The sequence below is a fragment of the Apteryx mantelli genome, chromosome 15 (assembly GCF_036417845.1).
Source record: "Apteryx mantelli isolate bAptMan1 chromosome 15, bAptMan1.hap1, whole genome shotgun sequence".
Taxonomy (NCBI): domain Eukaryota; kingdom Metazoa; phylum Chordata; class Aves; order Apterygiformes; family Apterygidae; genus Apteryx; species Apteryx mantelli.
This window is the reverse complement of record NC_089992.1, coordinates 21,638,768-21,660,319: the sequence shown is the minus strand read 5'-3', so window position 1 is coordinate 21,660,319 and position 21,552 is coordinate 21,638,768. Positions and strand designations below refer to the sequence as shown.

General features: G+C 40.4%; 1 protein-coding gene across 6 annotated transcripts in view; it reads left to right on the top strand.

Annotated features, from left to right (window-relative positions):
* The window catches only part of ACSBG1 (acyl-CoA synthetase bubblegum family member 1), a 48,066-nt gene that overhangs the window by 15,553 nt on the left and 10,961 nt on the right, over positions 1-21,552 (top strand). For 5 of the 6 annotated variants that reach the window (XM_067305540.1, XM_067305542.1, XM_067305543.1 and 2 more), the window contains exons 2-9: positions 339-421; positions 9,346-9,563; positions 10,976-11,064; positions 11,895-12,015; positions 13,933-14,013; positions 16,889-17,038; positions 19,403-19,579; positions 20,328-20,509. In XM_067305540.1, the coding sequence (XP_067161641.1) occupies positions 339-421; positions 9,346-9,563; positions 10,976-11,064; positions 11,895-12,015; positions 13,933-14,013; positions 16,889-17,038; positions 19,403-19,579; positions 20,328-20,509 (1,101 nt within the window). Of the gene's footprint in view, positions 1-338; positions 422-8,177; positions 8,234-9,345; positions 9,564-10,975; positions 11,065-11,894; positions 12,016-13,932; positions 14,014-16,888; positions 17,039-19,402; positions 19,580-20,327; positions 20,510-21,552 lie in introns of those variants that run through there. The other variant, XM_067305544.1, reaches the window with a different exon arrangement.

Below are 21,552 nucleotides of genomic sequence, written 5' to 3'. Positions count from 1 at the left end.
TCTTTTTACTTGTACAGTTCATGGCCTCTTTGTTGAGACTCAAAATTAGTGTCTCCATCTATTATATTGCATTATGCTGAATCCAAAGTCCGCTGAATAAAATAAGAATGTGATCCTTGCTGACTGAAGGCATTTCGCTGTCTAGCCTGGTTGTGTTGGAGCTTGCAACCAAGAGGCAAAATACTCTTTGTTCCTCTGAGCAATCTATTTTTCTCCTTTTTATATTTCTTGGTACTTGCCAGCTGTGTTCTTGTGTTTTCTGGGTATCTTGTGTGTTGATTGCAGGGGATCCTACTAGCATTGTTTGATAACTTTTTAATAGGTATATTTTCTTTTAGAACATTTACAGATGCACGGACTGTTTCCAAAGATTTACTGGTTCATTTTGAGAAGACCCAAGATGAAGGCAAAGAGCCAACAGGTAAGCTTGTGAAAGATGCTCTTTAAACATTCAAACTGTTTTTAGAATTTGTTAATGTAATCTTTGCATCTATTCTGGCAAATTCCGACTGACAGTTTTTAAGGACTGGGATAAGAAGGGGCAGTCAAAAAAAAAAAAAATTAATTGAAGTTTATCAGGGCAGCTGGAAAATTTTCAGGAGCTTTTTGTAAGCTTGCATGAATTCAGTAGTGTCTCCCAGCTTTTATCTGTATTTGAGAAGATTCCTAGATAAAAGTGAAAAATAGCCTGATCCCATAAAAATCTTACCAAGTCAGGTGTTGTCTTTGACATCACAGCCTGCTCATCAGCTGTCAGCTATCGAGGATTCAGCGTACTGTGTGATAACCGGAGGCTGTAAAGGAATATCTACGCTTTGGTCAGTTCTGTGTTACATTGTAGTATATGCATACAACTGTAATTTTAAACCAGCAAGGGGAATGGTAAATTAACCTAGCTGTGCTACCATGCAGCTTAAAGCAAGTTTACTGGCAGAACATTCACAGCTTCTTTGGAAGGTTTGCAGCCCTGAGGGAGTTCCCTGTTGTCTTGGTGAGACTGCTACTGGTATCTAAATTTGCTTGTTCAAACAAGGTATATTTATACTAGGAGACAATTGGAGCAGTGACTGCAAGTAGATCTTGTGAGATGATGAAATGACAGAGCTCTGTAGGAATCTCATATGCAGACTTTATACATAAACATATGTACACACACACACACACACAGATAAGCAATTCTTTGATGCACAGTAGGTTTCTTACTTTCCAAGCAGTGAACTGCTGGCCGTTTGCTTTTTGTTTTTCAGTAAAGCAGGAGATTAATCTGAATGGCTGAATGGCTAACTCTATTTTCAAATTTTCAGGGTATTTTATTGAGCTATTTGAGACACACATTACATATATAGATTATTACTGAGGCTGTGATTCCTCAGAGTGCTTGCCTATGTGCACAAGAGTGTGCCTGTGAAGGCTCTGACCTATTTTTCTGAGAGAATTTATCTGGGACACTGGTTACTGCCATCAGCTATCCACCCTGCTTCTCTCCCAGAGGTTGCTAATGGCTGCAGTTTGCAATAATATGCTGGGCTGTAAACCACAGTGCTCGGGAAGGAGTGCACATGCCATTCAGCCACTCCTGCAATGGTGGTCACAGCCTCTGGAAGAAAGGTGGGGTGGAAAACTGAGGGTAGAAGCCATTCCAGCAGTTCCCTCATAATTTTCCTGCAAACACAGGTCACACCCCATTCATTTTAATTAAGCAATCCCTTTGAGTTTAGATACGTTTCTAAGTTAGTGAATCAGGATCTTACAATTTAAGTTAGCCGTGGTCTTTTATTTGACTCTTGGAATCTGTGCGCTACTTGTTATCCATTTAAATGAGAAGCAGTGTTTGACTTGGAAACATCACACGGCTATACAGATGCTGAGTGCAAAGTGAGGACTGAATGTCAAAGACTCTCAGGATATTTATAGAAATGGCCTAGTGATTAGAGATGAAGTCTTTTGAGGGAAGGGAGCTCAATGTCTGGTTGTCCGCTTTGCTTATCAAGAGAAAAGGAGATTCTGATGTTTTCTAGTAGTGGAGAACTAGTTGTCTTTCTCATTTTATAACTGGTATATTTTGCAACCTCAGGAGTAAATATGTCCAAAGAGAACTTCAGATTGTTTGGAATTTTTTCATCCATTATTTTCCACAATTTGCAGAATCCCATTCCTGTGGAACCAGGCCAGATTTTGGTTTTCCTAATGCATATATAAATCCAGAGTAACCTTACTGTTGGCAGCAAGCATTATATTGGCTTAAAGCCGGTGTAAGTTAAATGAGAACTCATGTATGCTGGTTTTATACTAATGAAATCACAAAATAATACAGCTTGGAAAAGACCTCTGGAGGGCAACTAGTCCAACTTCCTGCTTATAGCAGGGCTGTCTTCAAAGTTAGATCAGGTTGCTCATGGCCTTGTTCAGCTGAGTTTTGAAACCTCCAAGGATGGAGATTCCCCAGCCTCTCAGTCCCTGGCCCTGTGCTTAACCACTCTCACTGTGATTGTTTTTTTCTTTGTCTAGCAGGAATTTTCCGTACTGCAGCTTGTGTCTATTGCCTCTTGTCTTTTCACTGTGTGCCTCTGAGAAGACGCCAACTCTGTCTTCTCTATAACCCCCCTTCAGTCTGTGGCAGACTGCAGTTAGATTTTCCCCCTGCCCTTCGTCTTCACTTCTCCAGATTGAACAGACCCAACTCCTTCAGCTGCTCCTCATGCATGGTGTGCTACAGTCCCCTGACCATCTGGATGTCCCTCATCTAGGCTTGCTCCAGTTTTGTTAGGATCGCTCTTGCACTAGGACCATGAAAACTGTACACTGCTCCAGGTGCAGCCTCATGAGTGCTGAGCAGGAGGAAATAATCACTTCACATGATCTGCTGGCTATGACCTTGCAGCCCAGTATGCGGTTAGCCTTTATATCCACAGGGACTTACTGCTGTCTCACATTTAACTTGTTCTGCACCAGGACACCCAGGCCCTTTTCTGCTGAGCCAGCCAGTATCCAGTGTGCACTGTTGCATGGAGTTATCCTACTCCAGGTGCAGGACTTACCATTCACCCTTGCTGAGCTTTGAGGTTTATGTCAGCCCATTCCTCCAGTTTGCTGAGGTCCATCTGAATGACAGCACTGCCCTGCTGTGTGTTGACCAATTCCCCCAGTCTGGTGTCATCTTTGAAGCTGGTGAGGGTGCATTCCATTGTCCAAGTGGTTAATGAAGTTGTTGAACAGTATTGTTCCCAAGACTGGCCCCCGAAGAATGTCACTGTAACTGGCTGATAGCTAGACTTAGAAATGTTGATCACTATTCTTTGAGACTAATTATTCAGCCAAGTTTTCATCCACCTTGTAGTCCAACCATCTGGTCCTAACCTCCTTAGGTTGCCTTCAAGTATGCTATGGGAGACCTTGTTAAAGACTCTGTCCCTTCTCCCACTGCTCTCACATCATCTACAGAGCCAGTCATCTCATCACAGAAAGCAATCAAGTTGGTCAGACATGATTTTCCCTTGGTAAATCCATGCTGGCTGGTCCTAGTCACCTTCTTGTAGCTAGAAATGGTTTCCAGGAGGATTTGTTTCATAACATTCCCATGGATCGAGGTGAGTCTGATTGGCCTATAATTCCTGGATCCCCTTTTTTCCCCTTTTTGAGGATGAGGGTGACATTTGCCTTTGTCCAGGCACTGGGGACCTGCCCAGATTGCCATGCCTTTTCAAAGATGATGGAGAGCAGCCTTGCAATGACGTTGGCCTGGTCTTTCAGTATACTCTCAGATATATCCTATTGGGCCCATGGACTTGTTTGTCCTGTTTGCTAAAGTGGTCTCTAATTTGGTTTTCCTCTGCTGTAGGTAGTACTTCTCTGCTGCCTTGGTATTTACTGGCAAGACCTGCTATCAGGCTTCCTGGGTGCTGAGTTTTGGCTTTCTTGTTTCTATGCCGGCATGCCTGGGCAATGTTTCTGTAGCAGTGTTTCCTCCTGAGTAGCTTGTTCCTGATTACACCCTCCACACACTTCCATTTTTGTGCATCGTAATCAATTTTAGCAGTGTCACTATTGCTATGAAGCTTGTTCTAAACTTAATTGCGTGTTCCGCTGCACCACTCCCTCCGTGTCAGCTTGTAGAGGCATTCTTTGGAGGATTTCTTGTTTCTCTAATCCACATTAGTAGTAGTAGTTCACTGCATCTGTGGAACAATGTATTTTATTGCCATTCATATATGTTCCTTTTTCTTCTGCTGGAAAAGATACAAGTTTTCATGTACTGAAATCTTTCTGTGATTTTTGGCTAATTAAAAAAAAAAATCAGCTATTCATGAAATCTTTTCTGTTTGGGAGTTTAAAAGCTACAGCTTTTTAGTGTGGAAAACTGATAATATAGCAGAACTCTCCCCTCAACTGAGGCAAGGGAAGCAACAAGGAAAGCTGGTTTCTCTCTTTTTTTTTTTTCCACTATGTATGTATTCTGGCTGATGTATTCATGTTCACGTGAAACTCAGAAGCTTTGTAATTCTTGGTTTAGTCTGTTGATCTGCACAGGGGGACATTTGCCACCAACGTCAAGCTCTCAGACTCCAGCCTGTGTGCGCTCAACTCCAGCTTTCAGTAATAAGAAGTTTAGCATTTAATGCCAAAGACATCTTGAAGAAAAAAAAAAAAAGAGTCAGTGTAAGAGGAGGAATGATGTATTTGTATTGTCAGCAGAAGGAGATGGCATCATAGCTGTGGAATCCAGGATGACAACTGTCCGTAAGAAACACCTCCAGCAAAGAGCTGAATACCTTTCTTGTCATTAGATCAAAGCAATGTTTTGCAGGAACTGACGTATAATCAAGATACTGTTTTGTGAGTTACAACTGAATCAGTTTCAGGCAGAAGTTAAATTACTATTTTAGTTGCTGCTTCTCAGGGTACATCTGCAGCGTGTCACTCGGAGTTGCTCAGATCACCCAGCAGGGCCGCCTGTAGCCTGCCTGTTTGTTACCCATCCGGAAGGTGACCTTGGTGCTTTTGCATTTTGTGTGGCTCTGAGTTCTTCCTCCATAAACAGCAGAATTCATTTCCATTCCCAAATCCATTCTGGCAGTCACTGGAAAGCTTGCAAGGGAAGTAGTGAACAGAGAGAAGGTTTCATTGATGGATTAGCCTTAAGGACTATCGGATTAGTGCTTTTCTTTTAGTTGTTTGTTTTTTAACTGGTATGCAGACTCCCTCATACATCCCAAAGGTCCAGCAGTTTCAGCCAAAACTGATTATTCAAGTGAAAAAATATACAGACTTGCCATTTGTTTGTCTGTTTAAAACAGCTTTTTGGTATCTAGGCTGAGAGAAAAAGCCTGTATCATGTCACAACCATTCAGTTATGCACCGTGGAAAGGAGTAACAAACAATTGGCTTATAAAAATAAAAAAGTGCAATGTGTTTATGTTGTGTATTATTCCAAGTTTGGTAGAAAATATTTGAATAACAACTGCACTTTTATAAATCAGTATTCAGTTGTGAATGGCTCACAAGTTTAGAATTAAATTGTGAAAGATGGGTTGAGAACATTCTTTAAAAGTATTTTTTAACTGGTAAACAAAGTCTTTAACTTTTTTCTTTCTCATTAAAAGTTCCTTGTTGAAAATTTGCACTTTACTTGCAAAAAATGCCTGCCTGAAATACAAAATATTTTGATCAGATGTGCTAGAGCAATTCCTCAGAGAAACTGCAGTACAGTCTTCCTCTTATGCACTGTCTGTATGAGACTACTCAGAACTGCCTGTTCCTTCAGCAGCAAAGGCAGCAAATCAAGGACAATTTAGTCCAGTCGTGGAATTTCTCCTTAAAGGAGAATGTCAGGGAAAAAAAACACTTGAAGAGGCCCAGGGTCAAGGTCAAAGAATATCTTGCTGAATAAAATCCTGCTCTTTTTATTTTGTCTGACAAAATAATTTTCTTTGGGAGTAAACATTTTCTCACCAGCTCTGACATTCAGTGAATTCGCATGGGTGACATGAGCCAAGGTCACATATTAGTGAATAAAAAAGCATTTTGGGTGCAAGGTGTAGTGGAGGTGAGAGGAAGGGAACAAATGCTCCTTTTTGATTATTTGCATTTAGGGAACTTTCAGTTGGGTTCTGCTTAGTACTTTAAGCTGGAATGATGGCTTATTTTTTCTTATGCTCTCAGTAAACCTATGGGTGTATAATGTATCAACATTCATAGTGTATTATTTTGATTTCCATGTGGGTTTCAGTTGGTGCTGAGTTCTTTTCCAACCGGGACATTGCAATTTAACTTCCAGGTGCCAGCTAGACAGGGCGCTTGTTTTGCTTTTCCCAAAATGCATAATCATTTCATTCAGTATTTAGGCATACATTCCTTCCCAGGCTCTTTCTGTGTCACAAAGTCCCTCTGCTAGTTGACAGCAGAAAATGTTATTCATGTTCTGCTGTTTTTACAAGTTCTCTGAGAAAGAATAGTTAGATCCGTTAGAATTTTTTGGCTTATTTTCCAGATTTTAGAATTATTTTCAGATTTAATTTCTACATGCAAATATATGCAAGTAAAGACACTGAATGGGTGTTCAAATTTGTATTCCTTTTCCATATATATGGTGTAATATTAAGGTGATTCATTGAGTCTCTGAGAGACTGATTCTGTTCTTTGTCTTTCTGGTATAAATCAAAGATATTTTGCTGAAATCAGAAAAAAAAATGCATAAGTAAAAGCAAAACGAGGCCAAGTTTTAAAGTACTCTTTTGGTTTATGTGTATAGGTATTTTAATGGTGTGACATTTTGGCTCTTGTCTCTGGAGACTCTATTTTACTATGTGTTGTATGTCTGCAGTGAAAGGAAAGATCGTAATTATGCAACTTTTGTAATGTGGTTCTAGGAATGTTGCTAATATTTTCAGTTCCCTTGAAGAGGTACATTTGCTGTCTTTGGTCAGGAATGTTTTTTAGTTCTGTATGGTGTGATTTTGTTTTCAATAGAGCACTCACTGACCTGTGCCTACCCGCACCTGCAACGCCTCCCGTCTTTGTGCCTTTAGAAGCCAGAACATCAGGTAGCGTTCTCCAGGTGGGCTTTGGTATGTCCCTGCAGAAAATAAGCATTTGGATCATCACTGCCTTTCACCTCTGACAGGGCCTCTCGCTCATCCTTTCTGCACGAGGGTTGGCGCTCAGTGCAGAAACGCCTGCTTAGCCCTCCCTGCTTTTAAAATGTTTGTTTGTGGGGTGCCACTGCTTATTCTTTGATAAAGTTCCTCTGTCCATTGCCTAGAATCCTCTGAAGCTACTTGTTTTTTAAGCTGTCTGGACTTATGATGCCGTTCGAGCACTGACCTCAAAACATACAGTAAAATTCGATAAAGCTCCACGCCTTTGTTTTGAACATCATTATATCTAATTTACAAGTGAGAAAATGAAGGCACATGGAGATTAGGCAGCTTTATTTTTTATTTACTGCTGTCATCATTACTTTCTGTTGGTCAGGATGGTCAAGAGAACAAATAGCAACGCTGTGAGTCAGGAGCGTGAACGGAACGTAATGCGAGTCAGGAACAGCGATCCAGGGCTGTGCTATTGACACACGTCCTCCCTTCGACTGCTCAGTTCACTTTCTGCACCATGTCTTTATCTCCTTGCCTGGAAAGGGGCATCAGAAAGCTGAATTAGTTATTTTTTAAAACACTTTGCAAATGCTACGGTTTAGCATGCCAGTTTCCCAAAATATTCTTAGAGGGGTCAGTGAAATTTTTAAAAATAGTCAGTTTCACAGAATATTTAGCAGCAAACGGCCTGGGTTTGGTGTTTTTCTGTATGGCAGCTGTGCTTTGTCAGCAGGTTAAGACTGAGCTTTTGTCTGCAGTTAAGTAATGAGACTTTTTTTTTTTTTTTTTTTTTTTTTTTTACTCCAAGAGGAAGTTCTCTATACACAATTTTGTGAGCTTACAGTAGCTTGCTGTGGCTCTGGTTACCTGTGCAGATTGCAAGCCTGACCTGAGGGAGGCTGCAGGGGTGTTCTTGAGAGCTCGTATGGATCCGGGTTTGACTGATGTGTTCGTATATCGTCAGAGGTACTCGGAGAGGTAGTTTCCAGGCCCTGCAGGAAGCAACCAGAGGAATAGCCTTTGGGAGGAATGTGAAGCCTGCTGTACTTCCAAACACTCCAGAGTTGCTTTTTCCAACCCCCGAGTTACAAACAGCCAGTATAGATACTAGCTGAGCATTCTTTACAGTTCCTGCTTTCCAAAAGGTGAGTAAAAGACCATAATAGTGCTTATAAACTTGTATTAGAAATTTCAAAAAGCCATATTTTCCATTAATCTTAATTCTGACAAGCCTAAGTTGTTTGGTCTGAATAGAATGTACATATTTTTACATTTATGTTAAAAATATTTCTCAATTTATGAAAACAAATCTAAGGGAAAAACATGTTGCTCTTAAAATGTTCCTGTACTATTTTGTTCAGACATATAGGAAGCAGCTATTTTGCAGCGGAGTCTTCAGTAGGTTTTTGTCTTTCTTGTGAAAATTCACCTAGATTTTGCCAACTTACTAACCCCTAAATTCTCTAAAGAGTGTATATTTATACGGAGCCTGCTACTCGCTGGGCTTGCAAGAGCAAAATAGGATCTTTCAGACAGGCGTTTGTTGTGAATGCCAGGGAATGCTACAGTCCTTGGCACCAGTGGTGGGAGCAAAGTGACATTAGCTGGTGCTCCCTGGTCGTGACCAGTCAAAGAGGAGGAGAAGAAATACAAAAAAGCGGATGATGGAAAGATAATTGGGGCGAGGAAGGCAGGAGCAGAAGAAGGCAAAAGATGACGTGGAACCAGGGCAAGGCAGGAGCAGGCAGAGTGGATGTATACTGGAACAGGAGGGCAGATGAGCAAGGAAAAGAACTGTGGGAAGCAGGGAGGGATGGGGGCAGGGGGGAGATAGGGTTACAACAAGCAAAAGGAGCTTGAATGCTGAACAAGAATAGAGGTTTCCGATTGACACATAGCTTTCTGCTTCTCCAGCTGTTCATTAACGCAAGGGACAGAGGATTGCGCTGGGCTGAGCGTGGGCAAACTGCGATTCTTCAGAAGTTGGTGGTGTGCCTGTAACACACACAAGATCAGCATAATTCTGTGTGGTGACGCTCCAGTTCTTACATTTTGTTTTGTGTTTTGAATAGAAGATATCTCTTTCTATGTGTAATTTTTGATAAAGTTATAAAATTGGGAAGTGCTCCTCTCAAAAGGTGGGAAGCACCAGAAGTATGCTGAGTTCTGCTCTTCATTCAGCCCGCTTGTCTTTTGGTGCACAGTCACACAGTACTTTTTCACTGATAGAAAGTCTTGATAATGCTTTGCTTTCCAGAGTCTTTGTGGACTTCCTTTGCTGATGGCAGAGTCAGACTGAGAATAGATAATTCATGTCCGCAGACTCCAATAACAGTTCATCAGATGTTCAAAGAGAGCCTAGAAAAATATGGGTCTCTTAATGCTTTGGCCAGCAAAAAGAATGGAAAGTGGGAGAAGATCACTTTTTCAGAGTATTATTGCCTGTCCCGGAAAGCAGCCAAAAGCTTCTTAAAGGTAGGTACAGAAAACAGAACAAATTTCCTTTTCTCCCTTTCTACCTCCTCAAAACCCAAATATAAGAGGTTTTTCCTACTAACTGTTGATTTTTCACTTCTTAAGATGAGCAGCAGTCACATCCTCCATCCTTGCTAGCGAGAATAGCAATTCTGCAGTCTGGAATCTAACAGCTTTGACTTGATTTTAGAAAATGATGTGGTACTGGAGTGTTTCCTCTTTAAGGAGGGTAGATTTCAGATCTCTGACAATTCAACCAGCCTTCGTACTCCTGAGTTACACAGTGAATTATTTATTTATTTATCTATCTTTTTTTTAATAATTGATCAAACCAGTAAGAGGGAGCTAAGGTATTTTCACTTATTAATATATTTCACTAATGAATATCTATAGTTTATTAAATGTGTATGCTATATTTGTGTTTTTCAACAATCTAAGTAGCCAGTTCCCAAACAGCAGGTAGCGTTGATGCCTCTGCATAGCAGACAGTGTGGCACAAGCAGTAGGTGATGGAAATGTTTGTACATGGTGAGTCTAGCAGTCAGAGTTGCAGTGTTGTGAGTCCTTGAATTATTTTTCTTTTGGAGTGTGCGCCATGGGCTGATTGCGTGACCTCTACATTTTATGCTTCTTAGGTGTTGTTCAGAAAGAAATAATGGTCTAGAAAGTGTTTTTTTAAGAAAGATTGTGTTCCTGTTTCTTGTGGACAAGATGGAGAGCACAAGAGGGCGTTCCTCTCTTTGAAGACTGATAAGTAAGGACAGGGCAGCATCTTAGACCTTTAGCTCTTTACATGGGAAACCATGCATTTATTGTTTTTGAGGATGAAGATCATCCAGAGGTGCTGAGGGAGCTCATTCAAGGCCCTGGCTTCTTCTAATTTGCACTGGCCTAGTGAGTAAGCTGAGCATTTTGGTAGAAGAGACAGTATTGCTCTCAAAGGAGCTTGAGTGCAAGTACAGAGCTGCCATGTGACTCTGTCTCACTCAGGCATGGTACAAAGTTCAGCGTATGGCCTTAAGATTAAAAAAAGAAAAATAAGTGAAAGACAGCAATCCCCTCATGAATTGGGCAAGATAAAGGCGATTTTGAAAACATTCTAGACACGAATAAGATTAATACTCACTATGCTCCTGTTCCTATTGAAAAGTTCTGTTTTTTCAGACGTTTTTGCACAGCAGAGCTCAAGCAGGCAGGAGGAAGTAGTGGAAAATTTAGGTCACGTTAATTTCTGACAGAAATCCTGGTTTTATTATGGATACTTATATGCAGCTGTGGGGAACATGTTTTGTCAATACCAAAATAATAAATAAATCAAAATTTTCTAGGGGGTGTGTGTGTGCACGTGTGTTTTGTGCTACTTTCTCTCCAGCATGCCTATATTATATAACCTTATGCTTATTATTTTTAAGCTTGGTCTTGAACGATTCCACAGTGTGGGAATCCTTGGATTTAATTCTCCAGAATGGTTCATTTCAGCTGTTGGAACGGTTTTTGCTGGGTAAGCTTTCTGGTTTGCTTTCTTATGGGAGTTTGGGGTTTCGTCCTCTCTTGGTAAGTCTGGAAGTGTAGCAAGTTAGTATTTGGTGTTACATCCTGGAAGTTGGGCTGCAGCTGATTAGCACATCCAGTGACCTGCGGGAGTCTCGTAGCTTTCAGAATATTCAAAATACTCCAGGCCCTCACAAACTGAGCATCTTTGCTCCAGGCCTCAGTGTAACAGTCTCACAGAAGCTCTCGTGCAGTATGTTATCACTGGAAGATGTGGGAAACGGACAAGAGCCTCCCAATTTTATGTCAGTGATACCCGTCTGCAGCAAGATCTGTCGAAGTGCACCAAGTGACAGATAAAGCACTAACTAGCTTGATTCCTTCTGCCCGTCTGTATGTGTTTGCACAATTTGGATTTCCCTTTTAGGTTGTTCCTGTGCCAGTGAAATTCAAATTGTTATCTCTGTGCAGCTTCATCAACATCAGAAAAAAGACATAAGTGGTTTTTACCACTTCTTTAGGTAACCCTACTGTAGCCTCAAGTGGGTTAAAATCCTGCATTCCTAGCCTACAGAATCTTCTAGTGAATAAAATTCAGTGATTAATTTTTCTAGTGTGGATATGTTAGATATTCAGATGTATCAGAATACTTGGAACAGGCATGATAGCTGTGCCACTGTGCACTTCCACACCTTCCTACTCCTTCAGCTTTCATCTAATCTCTAATTAATTATCTTATTTTTGAATACTAAGTGTATGTATGTGTGTGCATATAATTATAATTGTACACACACACACACACACACACACACAAAATTAAAAAATATTTTTTTGATACAGAGGAATTGTCACAGGAATATACACAACCAACTCTCCGGAGGCCTGCCACTACATTGCTCATGACAGCAAAACCAATATCATGGTTGTGGAAAATCAGAAACAATTGGACAAGATAATGCAGGTATGAGGTGGCTGGATGGTTATATAAAAGTCATTATTTCCCCTTATCTCAATGCTGTGTTGGTCCCAAATGCTGTAACTGTTACCTGTATCATGGAACTCCTCATGGCAGTTTTCTTATGCAGAAATCTGGCATCTGGTGTTTGAGTTACGTGGTGACTTGCAGCGCTCTCCTCTGTAGCGCGTCAGGCTCGCAGCTAAGCAGTTCTGATCCTCTCCCGCAGAGCGCTCGCTGGCCGATTGTCTGCAAAGTTGCCTCAGAAAACCCCCCAAAACCCTGCATTTTGATCCTGTGCAACTCCTAACTCTGTTTGGATAAGCACAGTCCACTTCACTGGAAGTGATTAGGATGATGCAGATTTGTAAAGGACTTCCACCTAAACATTAAGGATGTCGGTGTTCAGAGCTTAGGATCTCCTTTCTGAAGTGCCATGTCTCCTGCTTGCATCGTTAGCCGTTAAGCCTGGTGAGGGTACTGCACTTCGGTAGCATGAAGCTTGCCGTGAAATAGACTTTAGTGGGGAAGAAAGTGGCTCTTTAAGGGAATGATCACAGTTTTGCAAAACTGTTTGGCAGCTACAAGTGGGGCTTCTGCATAAGGAGCCAGGTCCAAAGACGAGCTGGATGGAAGATTCCTGTTGCCTGGCTTGGGTGAGGGTGTCCTGTGCTACCGTGACTAGGGCTGGGAAAAGGGTCTCTCAGTAAGATGTTGAGGGAGGCCCATAGCTGGAGAAGAGTCGCCAAACTGAGAGAACATTGCAGTCTTTGCTGAGGGCGGGTTGTCCCTGATGGAGCTTCCTGCTGAAAACGCGTTTCTGCTAGAGAGGAAATACCTGTGGATTTTGTCAGATGTATTTCATAGGAGTTATACATTTTTTGCTTTAGGCTGAACCAGGTTACAACGAAGGCTGGATGTATTTTGTAGTTTTATTTTGTATGTGATTTGGAGGAAGGGAGATTTTAAAGTATTCTGGAAACATTTTCAATCAGACAAGCCTGTTTGCACTAGCGCTGACTAAATATCAAGCTGTGCTGGCATCAGAAGAGAGAGAATATGCATGCAAGAACTCAAAGGTTTGGTTCATGCATATTTCTACCTCAAAAAAGAAAAGACAGCTCTGGCCAACACTACTTTATCCAGCTGAGCAATTTTTTCAAAATTTTTTCAGGAAGAAGCCAAGATGAAAATAATATCATAACATATTACTTGTAGCTATTATATGTATAATAGCTACCATCAAGCCACTGCTTTTATATTAGCGCAGACTGATCAGTTCGTAATGTGATTAAGTCAAAGGCAGGAGGCAGTGAATCCCCAAGGCTGAGTGACATGAATGCTCTCTGACGGGCAGGCAGGGAAAGAGCTGCTGAAAGCAGCAGCCATTGCTGTCTACCTCTAAGCAGCAGCCATATATTTTTATTTATCCTTAAAATGTGCAGGTGGGTTCCTTTTCTTTAAGAAGGCAGAACTTTCTTTAGCAGCTTAACAGCAGCTTTTGCTGAGGCCTTGTCACTTCTGAGGCTTCCTCTGTATCCGGTAGCCGCGGCAGCTATGGCCAACTTAGAGCCTGACCTAGACCATTCCTTGATGTGCCCCGTGATGCCTTATGAGAAGGGAAGCTGAGGAGCCATTTTTGTCCAGAATGTATTTCCTATTCTTTTGTCTGAAAACAGACTTTCTAGAGCAGACTGTGTAGCTTCTCCTTTTCTTTTTCTTCGGTCCCCTCAATTTTTTTTCTGGTTGAGCCAGCTGATTGTGAGTCTAGGGGAGAACATTTGAGGGTGGAGGGAAACAGGAGTTTTTTTGTGACTGTCAACCCAATTTTGGCAGACTTTGATAGTCACGCATACTTTAATGGAAGAAAAAAATCTAAGAGATGAATAATAAATTACAAATTTGTCTTAAAAAATCCAACAGATCTGGAATCGTTTGCCACACTTGAAAGCTGTTGTGCTGTATAAGGACTCCATGCCAGAGAGGCGTCCCAATTTGTATACGGTATGTGAATGCTAGAACAGAGTTATAATTCATAGGGTATTATTTATTTGATGAGCTTCTCCTTTTTTTAAAATCTGTGGAATATCTGCCATTCAGAATACATTGCTGCCTTCCAGCAAACACATTCAAAAACTTCATCATTGTTTTCCATTTAATTTACCTGTATTTAATGTTTGACACTAGAAATTTAAAATTAGAGCTGCCTTGCTTAACTGGTCTTTGCCTCGTGTCTTATTGTTTCTTTTACTTGACTGGATTAACATAACACTTACAGGCTTCAGGTGGGAACGTGTACTTTCAGACCATTTAAAATATAAGTTTTCCACTGTCCAATACCAAGCATTTCTAGTGACAGGCAACGGATAAAGAAAAATAGCTACTGATGCACAAAGAACAGCACGTTTTGTTAGCATATGCTGGATCTTTCATACCACACGGTAATAACAAAGTAGAAAATGGAACAAATTCAGGATCAGAAATTTCTGAGTGGTGTAAGTCCAACCTTTAATTTAAAAATTAGGATTTTAGGCAGAACAGATTTTCAGAACAAATATTTTTCCAATTTCTTTTTAAAGTATAATTGAAGATAGTTATGTAACATGAATACCAAAATCACCATTTTATTTTAAGTGACGTACAGATTATTAGTGGGACTTCCAGGCTGAATAAACCTCAACTGAGGAAAAAAAAAAAAAGTATTAATGAAGAGTGAACAGTGTAGAAATATTTTAAAATATTTTCAGCTTTGATCCTCTGATGTGTTACTAGGTTCACAAGTAAAAAAACTTCAGCACTTGTTTTAAGCATGTCTTCTCTTGGAATTTTATAAATAGTATACTGTTTATAGTAAACAGTTGCTGTTACAATAGTGTACCTGTTCATGAATGGTATGCTTTATATCTCGATACAGTAAAACAAAAATTGTAATAGCAAGAGGATCTTACTATACATATTTCTTAGTAAAAGGTATAAGTGCTAGCAACTGATTCTAGATCAACATTCAGTCACTGAAACCTAAATGCCTGAGAACTTCGGAAGAGAGGAGTGACCCAAGGTATACATTTTATTCTCTGTTATTGAAATACATGTTTGGAAACACCCCTGTTTGAGTGACAGATAAGACACACTTTCTCCATGGAGAAGGGAAGTTGTGAGAATGTCTGATAGTTGCCAGAGTTTATATTGTCTAAAGGAAAAATCGGAGACCGAGTCACCAAAGGCAGTGATGACTGTTCATTAGCTTTGATGTAAAACAAACCACCATATGCCACACAGGGCATGTGGTAAGAGTTTTGTGTGGCAAGTTGACAGCTGAGATATGATTGACTGGTAATGAGCAATTGCTGCGGCAGGGACAGAGCCCTAGTTCTCTGCCCAGTGCATGTTTCCAGCAGGCAACTGCAAAATCAGTAGTGTGTGTGACAGTTTGCTTGTACTTTTCACACTCTGTGGAATGGAAACATTATCTGTTGGAGTTACTGTTCAAGTAAACAAAGCCTAGGCAACAGATGCACAGTGATTAATGCATGCTGCTATGAGAAGAGAGTAGGGTTAGGAATATAGGAAGAGCTGGTAAATCATATAGAAACAACTACATCCCGTGCACCTCCAGACTTTCCAGCGGCCAGTGAAATTGATGCAGCCTCATTCTGTGGGAAGGGGCAGGATGCGACAAATCCTTTACCTGCTATGGAGATATGCTCTGTATGCCCCCTCTTCCCAAAGATGTGGTTTGGTAGAAGAAAGTATAAACCTGATGATCAGTGATTAAAAGAATCCTAGGACAGCCTTTCCCTAAAAAAGGGAGCCTAGTGTCACAGAGGCTAAGCACACTGGCAATGACAAAAACAGATCTGAAGGAAATAATGAATTCCCCCTCAGCCACAGGCTCTCCTTTTACCTCTGCCTCATGCCCCTTTATTACTCTGTGGTCCTAGATATATCTCCAAAAAATGGTGGAAAATGGTGGTGCTGCCTCTTGTGACTGCTCTTAGATAGCACAGTTCTGTAGCACAGTATGAATCATCTGATTTCAATTGGGATACTACTGTGTGGCTATTTTCTTTCATAAAAAAAATATATATATATACACCCTACCTTCAATTAACAGTGAAATCAATGGGATTTAATGGCGCATTTAGCACCATATTAGATGCATGCAATAGATGTATCTGAGAGCAACTAATAAAACATAGTGGATCAAACTCAGCATTCTTCTGGGGCCAAATTGTACTGCACAAAGGCTTGCGTTGTAAAAGGTTTAGCTCATTCCAGAGCGAGATAAATTTGAATGGAAGTTGTGACCAGCAACATACATTTTTTTTGCTATTAAATAGCAGAGAATTTGGGCCGTTGTTCACACATCTAGATACTACTGCTTTTGTACAGAAGCTTTCATCCAAACACTTTAAATATATAGTGGATAAGAAATTGTACATGGAGTGTCACAAGCATATTCTTTTTTATTTAAAAAAATGTAGATCCAGACTCCTTTAAATAAGGATCAAAATTGTTCTAACAATGTGAGATAGGAATAGAATTGTAGCCTGTGTAACTTGTCCATAGTATCTACCTTGGATAAGGACTAGTATTACCATTCCCTTCATAGACATCTGAAAGACTCATGGCAGCATAATTTTACATATTCTATTTGCAATTCACACAGAGTGACCTGCACATAAAATTCTACGTTAGGCTTATTATATTCCTTACACAGGCAAGATGTTGTTGACCTGAGTGGACAACTTGTTTTGGAAAAACGTTCAGAGCAAGACCCTACTTAACTTTTCTGCCATTTTCTAGACCAATAGGGTACTGTGTCTTTCTCATTTGTACGGAGTCATCTGATATCTTGTATTTCTGTTACATGTTCCAGATGGAAGAATTTCTGGAGTTGGGAGATGACATAACTGACGCTGCTTTGGATGACGTTATTAACTCCCAAAAGCCAAATCAATGCTGTGTGCTAATATACACATCTGGAACAACTGGGAAGCCAAAAGGAGCCATGTTGAGTCATGACAATGTATGTACTTGACATTCTTCCATTAAAATAAAAATAGCAAAGCATGAGGATATTTATTCCTGCGTTTTGAAACGACTGATACATCCTAGAGCCTTAAAATGCTTTGTGGTACACTATTCATGTTGCAAAAACAAAAGAAATATTCAAAATGCAGTCAACTATTTCTGATAATGTAAAACTGCATTCCAAGTAGCACTTCACAAGGTTGAATAGCATTTATGTTATGAATATGTTTTTTGATTCACTGGCTTGCTTGTGAGATGTAATACATAAATTCTATAAATTGCCATAGGTAGCCTCATTAGGTCATCTTAAAAACAAACAAAAGATAAAATCATGTGCATCAGCCAGCCACTATTAAAACAAACCTGATACTGACAGCTTTTGCAAATTCTATTAGAACTGTCTGTTTAACTTTAGCGTTCTTATATTCCCAGGCTTTGGTTTCTACCTCTGTCACCAAAGGATAATAAAACTTATGTGCATCTCATAGTCCTGACACTTGCAATAGCCCAAGCTGTATTGCTGTGAACAGAAAACTTGCCATTGATAGAGAATGGTGAAATCAGTTGGAAATTGGACTTTCCATGGAGGTCTGCTAACAAAAGTAGTTGATTTTTAAGTGGCTGAGCAGGAGTGGGAGGTGATACAGAGCCTTTCTGAACATTTAGACAGCCTGTGAAAGGGCTGGCCTTAGGTTGTGGTCTCTGCTCTTAAAAGACTGCAGGAAATATTACTGCCGTGCACACTGTGATGAGCAATTTACCCAAACGCAGGGCTGAGCACAGTGGTATCTGGAAGCAGGACATGATAGTGGACTTGATAGACAGAAAGACTGATCTGACATTGCAGATCCTATACTCTTCCGTCTCAAAGGAATCTGGTGTCATTTCCATGTTAGCTGCCAAACTATTCCTGGCTACTGATCACAAACAGGCTATTTTTATGTTGAGCAACAGTGGAAAACATGCCTTGCCTGTAACTGTGCTTCTGCCTTCTTTAGTCAAAAGATGTTTCCCTCTGTCCATGTGCAAAACCAGTGCTGAGTCAGTCATAGATGCACCCACTCCAATTTGCTGTGACCCTGCCTGTATGCTGCGAGGTTTTGGAGGCTAAGCAATCAATACAGCCACATTTCAAAGACATCCCATTCTGCCTACTGTGTTTCATTTTGTGTTTCATACTCTGTTTCACCCATAGGTGCTTCTCCAGTGCTGCCATCTAAACTTGGAGTGGCCTTTCCTGACAGCGGACTGCTCCTTAAAATCCTCCTCTGAAAATCTGTGTTTCCTTAGACTAAACATACTCTCCTGTTAACCTTCTAAATTATTACAAAGAAAAGGAACTGGTAGGAAGCATAACATACTGTGATAGCAGGCATTACACATTATTTGTATCCCCTCCCTGCATCTTGAATAATAGCCTTTCTGTGTTCTGCCCTACTCAGGTTAGATTATAGGCTCCTCTGAGAACCATGTTTCCTTTTTCTCTGTGCACATAGATTTTTTTTCTCATACGATCACATATCTATCTGAGTCCTCCATATGTTACATTCTGATAATGAAGATATACATATTTAGCATCCTTCAACAGCATTTTCTGGGATAAAGTGAGAAATATGTAGCAGGAAAAGGGGATTACCTCAAAGGAAACATCATTCAATTCAACTAAAGAGTCAAACAGCAAATCTTTAGCATTATTCACATGTGGAGTTCCTCTCATGGAGGCAGAGCTCTGTTCGCTACTCATGAACCACCATCATGAATCTCCCAGTGGTTTTCAGAAGAGCAGGATATGGCTGCTGATCTTCATCATTAGTTCTCAGTCACGTGATGGTCAATATAAGAAAATGAGCTTGTTGCTGATGCTAAACTCTTCTGTGAGCTTTTTTTTTTTTTTTTTTTTTTCAAGTAATCATACAGACATAGTGCTGGTGAAAAGTGTCAGCTTGATAGGAATCATGCACAGTAGGAGCACTGCAAAATAAGAGGCTGACCAGTCTTTTTCTTGTCCATCTAGCCCATGACTGCTCTGCTAGATTAAGTGTTGTCTTTGTTAGTGTGCCAGTTTTATGGGGCACCAGGGAGTGGGGAGTTTGTAGTGTTCATAGGCCAGTTGGGCAGAGGAAAGACTGCATTTCCTTATATTATCTGCAAGTCTCTGTTGCTGCTAGATCAGTTCCACTTGCTTTTGAGTAAGTGGCACTAGAGAAATGGCAGCCTGGAGTGTTGTCAATGCTTGTGATGTCTCCAGCAATTTCTGTGAGCACAGTTCTTCATAGTTACATTGTCATAGCAGGTCTGGATGCTTAGTTTGTGTGAAAAGGGAAAAAAATCCAACATGTTTTATTCTTTATTTAAACAGATAACTTGGACGTCAGCACATTGCAGCAGAGCAGGAGATATGCAACCTGCAGAAATCCAACAGGAGTCTATCGTCAGTTATCTCCCACTCAGCCACATAGCTGCACAGATATATGACCTGTGGACAGGAATCAAGTGGGGAGAGCAAGTTTACTTTGCTGAGCCAGATGCTTTAAAGGTATCTGTCACACATTGCACCTAATTAAGCTTGCACTTTTTTCCTCTTAAAAATATGTCCTAAGGATAGATTATAATCTTTAAAGAGGTGCAGAAGATGAAGGTTGAAAATCCATTATTGTAAGAATTATGGAAAACTAAATCCCATTAGATACATGCTCCACTTTTCTAGATTCCATTTGCTTCTGTTTTTGGAACTGTGCTTAGAAAGCTGGTCCCTCTCTACAGTCATGGTCTCTAAACTGCTATTAAAAGAGAGTTCCTGAAACTGGTATCTTACCTGCCTCCTCATAAAGCTGAAAAATGACTTTCACCACAGTGCCCGAGTGGATCTCAGTTCTAGCAATTTCCAAAATTAAACAGCTAACTTCAAATTTGTATTCACAATATTCTGAATGTGGGTGTAAAATATATAATCCAGATCCAGATCTTCTTCTATTAAGGCAGAAAAGAATACCTCTAATGCAGAAGAAGTATAAACAGGTTTTGGAGCCAGGGAGGCAGAAGGAACTAAACCACCTGTGTTTTTTTCTTTTCATATGCATACTACCCCAGTGGGTCAGAACTAGCACGTTAGTGCATCTGTCTGATTGAAATAGGTATCTAGTTCAGCAGACCTTGTTTATATCCCACATGTTTAGTGATGTTCTACATACAAGTATTGCAAGATGCAAACTACATCATCAAACCTCTAACACCAGCATGGACCCTTTGCAATGTTTTGATACGATTTGATATGATTTTAACAGGGCAGCTTGATCAACACACTAAAAGAAGTGCAGCCAACATCCCATATGGGAGTTCCCCGAGTATGGGAGAAAATCATGGAGAAATTAAAGGATGCTTCTGCTCAGTCGGGATTTATGAAGAAGAAAATGCTTTCATGGGCTATGTCAGTTAGCTTAGAGAGAAACTTAAACTGCTCAAGCAGGTGTGTATTGTAATGAACAAGATCTCCATCGTGCTGAAAGTAGTTATCTGCTTGTAATAAGCTCTCTAACATCAGAGAAAGACTCTCTGATGTAAATGGGTAAAATTTGGCCTGGCAGCACAGCAAATACAAAGGAAGAGGGAGAGTGTAGCTATCAAACGCATTAGGCCGATCTTAAACCCAGGTGACTGTTAAAGGTCCCCTTCCATCCTCCTTGAGCCCATAGATCAACTAATACCCCTCTCCCCCCGCCACACACACACACATGCACAGTGTCTTGCGTGAATTGAACTGGTTGGTTTTAGCTGGGAGAGTTCCCCTTCCAGTGCACCATGTGGCTGTGCAAGTGCAAGTTACTGGTATGAGGACAGGACATGAATTTGGAGGAGATGTAGGAGGGAGGGAAATTTTTCATTTTGGGGGCAATCCAGACATAGACTGGCTCACAGTAATTGAAGTCTGCTCCATGGGAGAAAGAACATCTTGTCATCGCACAGAAACCCATTGACCCACCCCCGAATTCTCTGCACTCTAAATATGTTATCTCTGTTCTGAATAACAAGGTGTTTTTCTCCATAAGTATGTCAGATGTGGAATTAAGATAACCTGAATATTGTGTAAATTCAAATACTAGCTTAATTCACAATTAATTCCTGGTAAAGAGTTCTTAAAATATGACACACTGAAGTGTGAAATTGCTTACAGAAAATGGGATTTCAAAAGATGTCGTGCACTGGTATTGGTTTGCTTGCCTGACCTTTCAGCTTCTCAGATAGGTCTTGCAAATCTCAGACTTTAGCGGTGTTCATTCTCAAAGAAACACATTTAACTGATAAAGAATCAGCAATACAAAAGCTGTGTCTTGCACAATACATTTTTATAGATTCTTTCTGAATTTGCAACATTCAAACAACTCAAGTGTTTGGAGTTCATTAGCAATTGTGGAAAGACTTTGAATAAATGAACAGAAGAGAAATAAGTCACCTGTTCCTATTGACGTAACTTACATCAACACCCAAAACCTTATGGCAAATATATCTCTA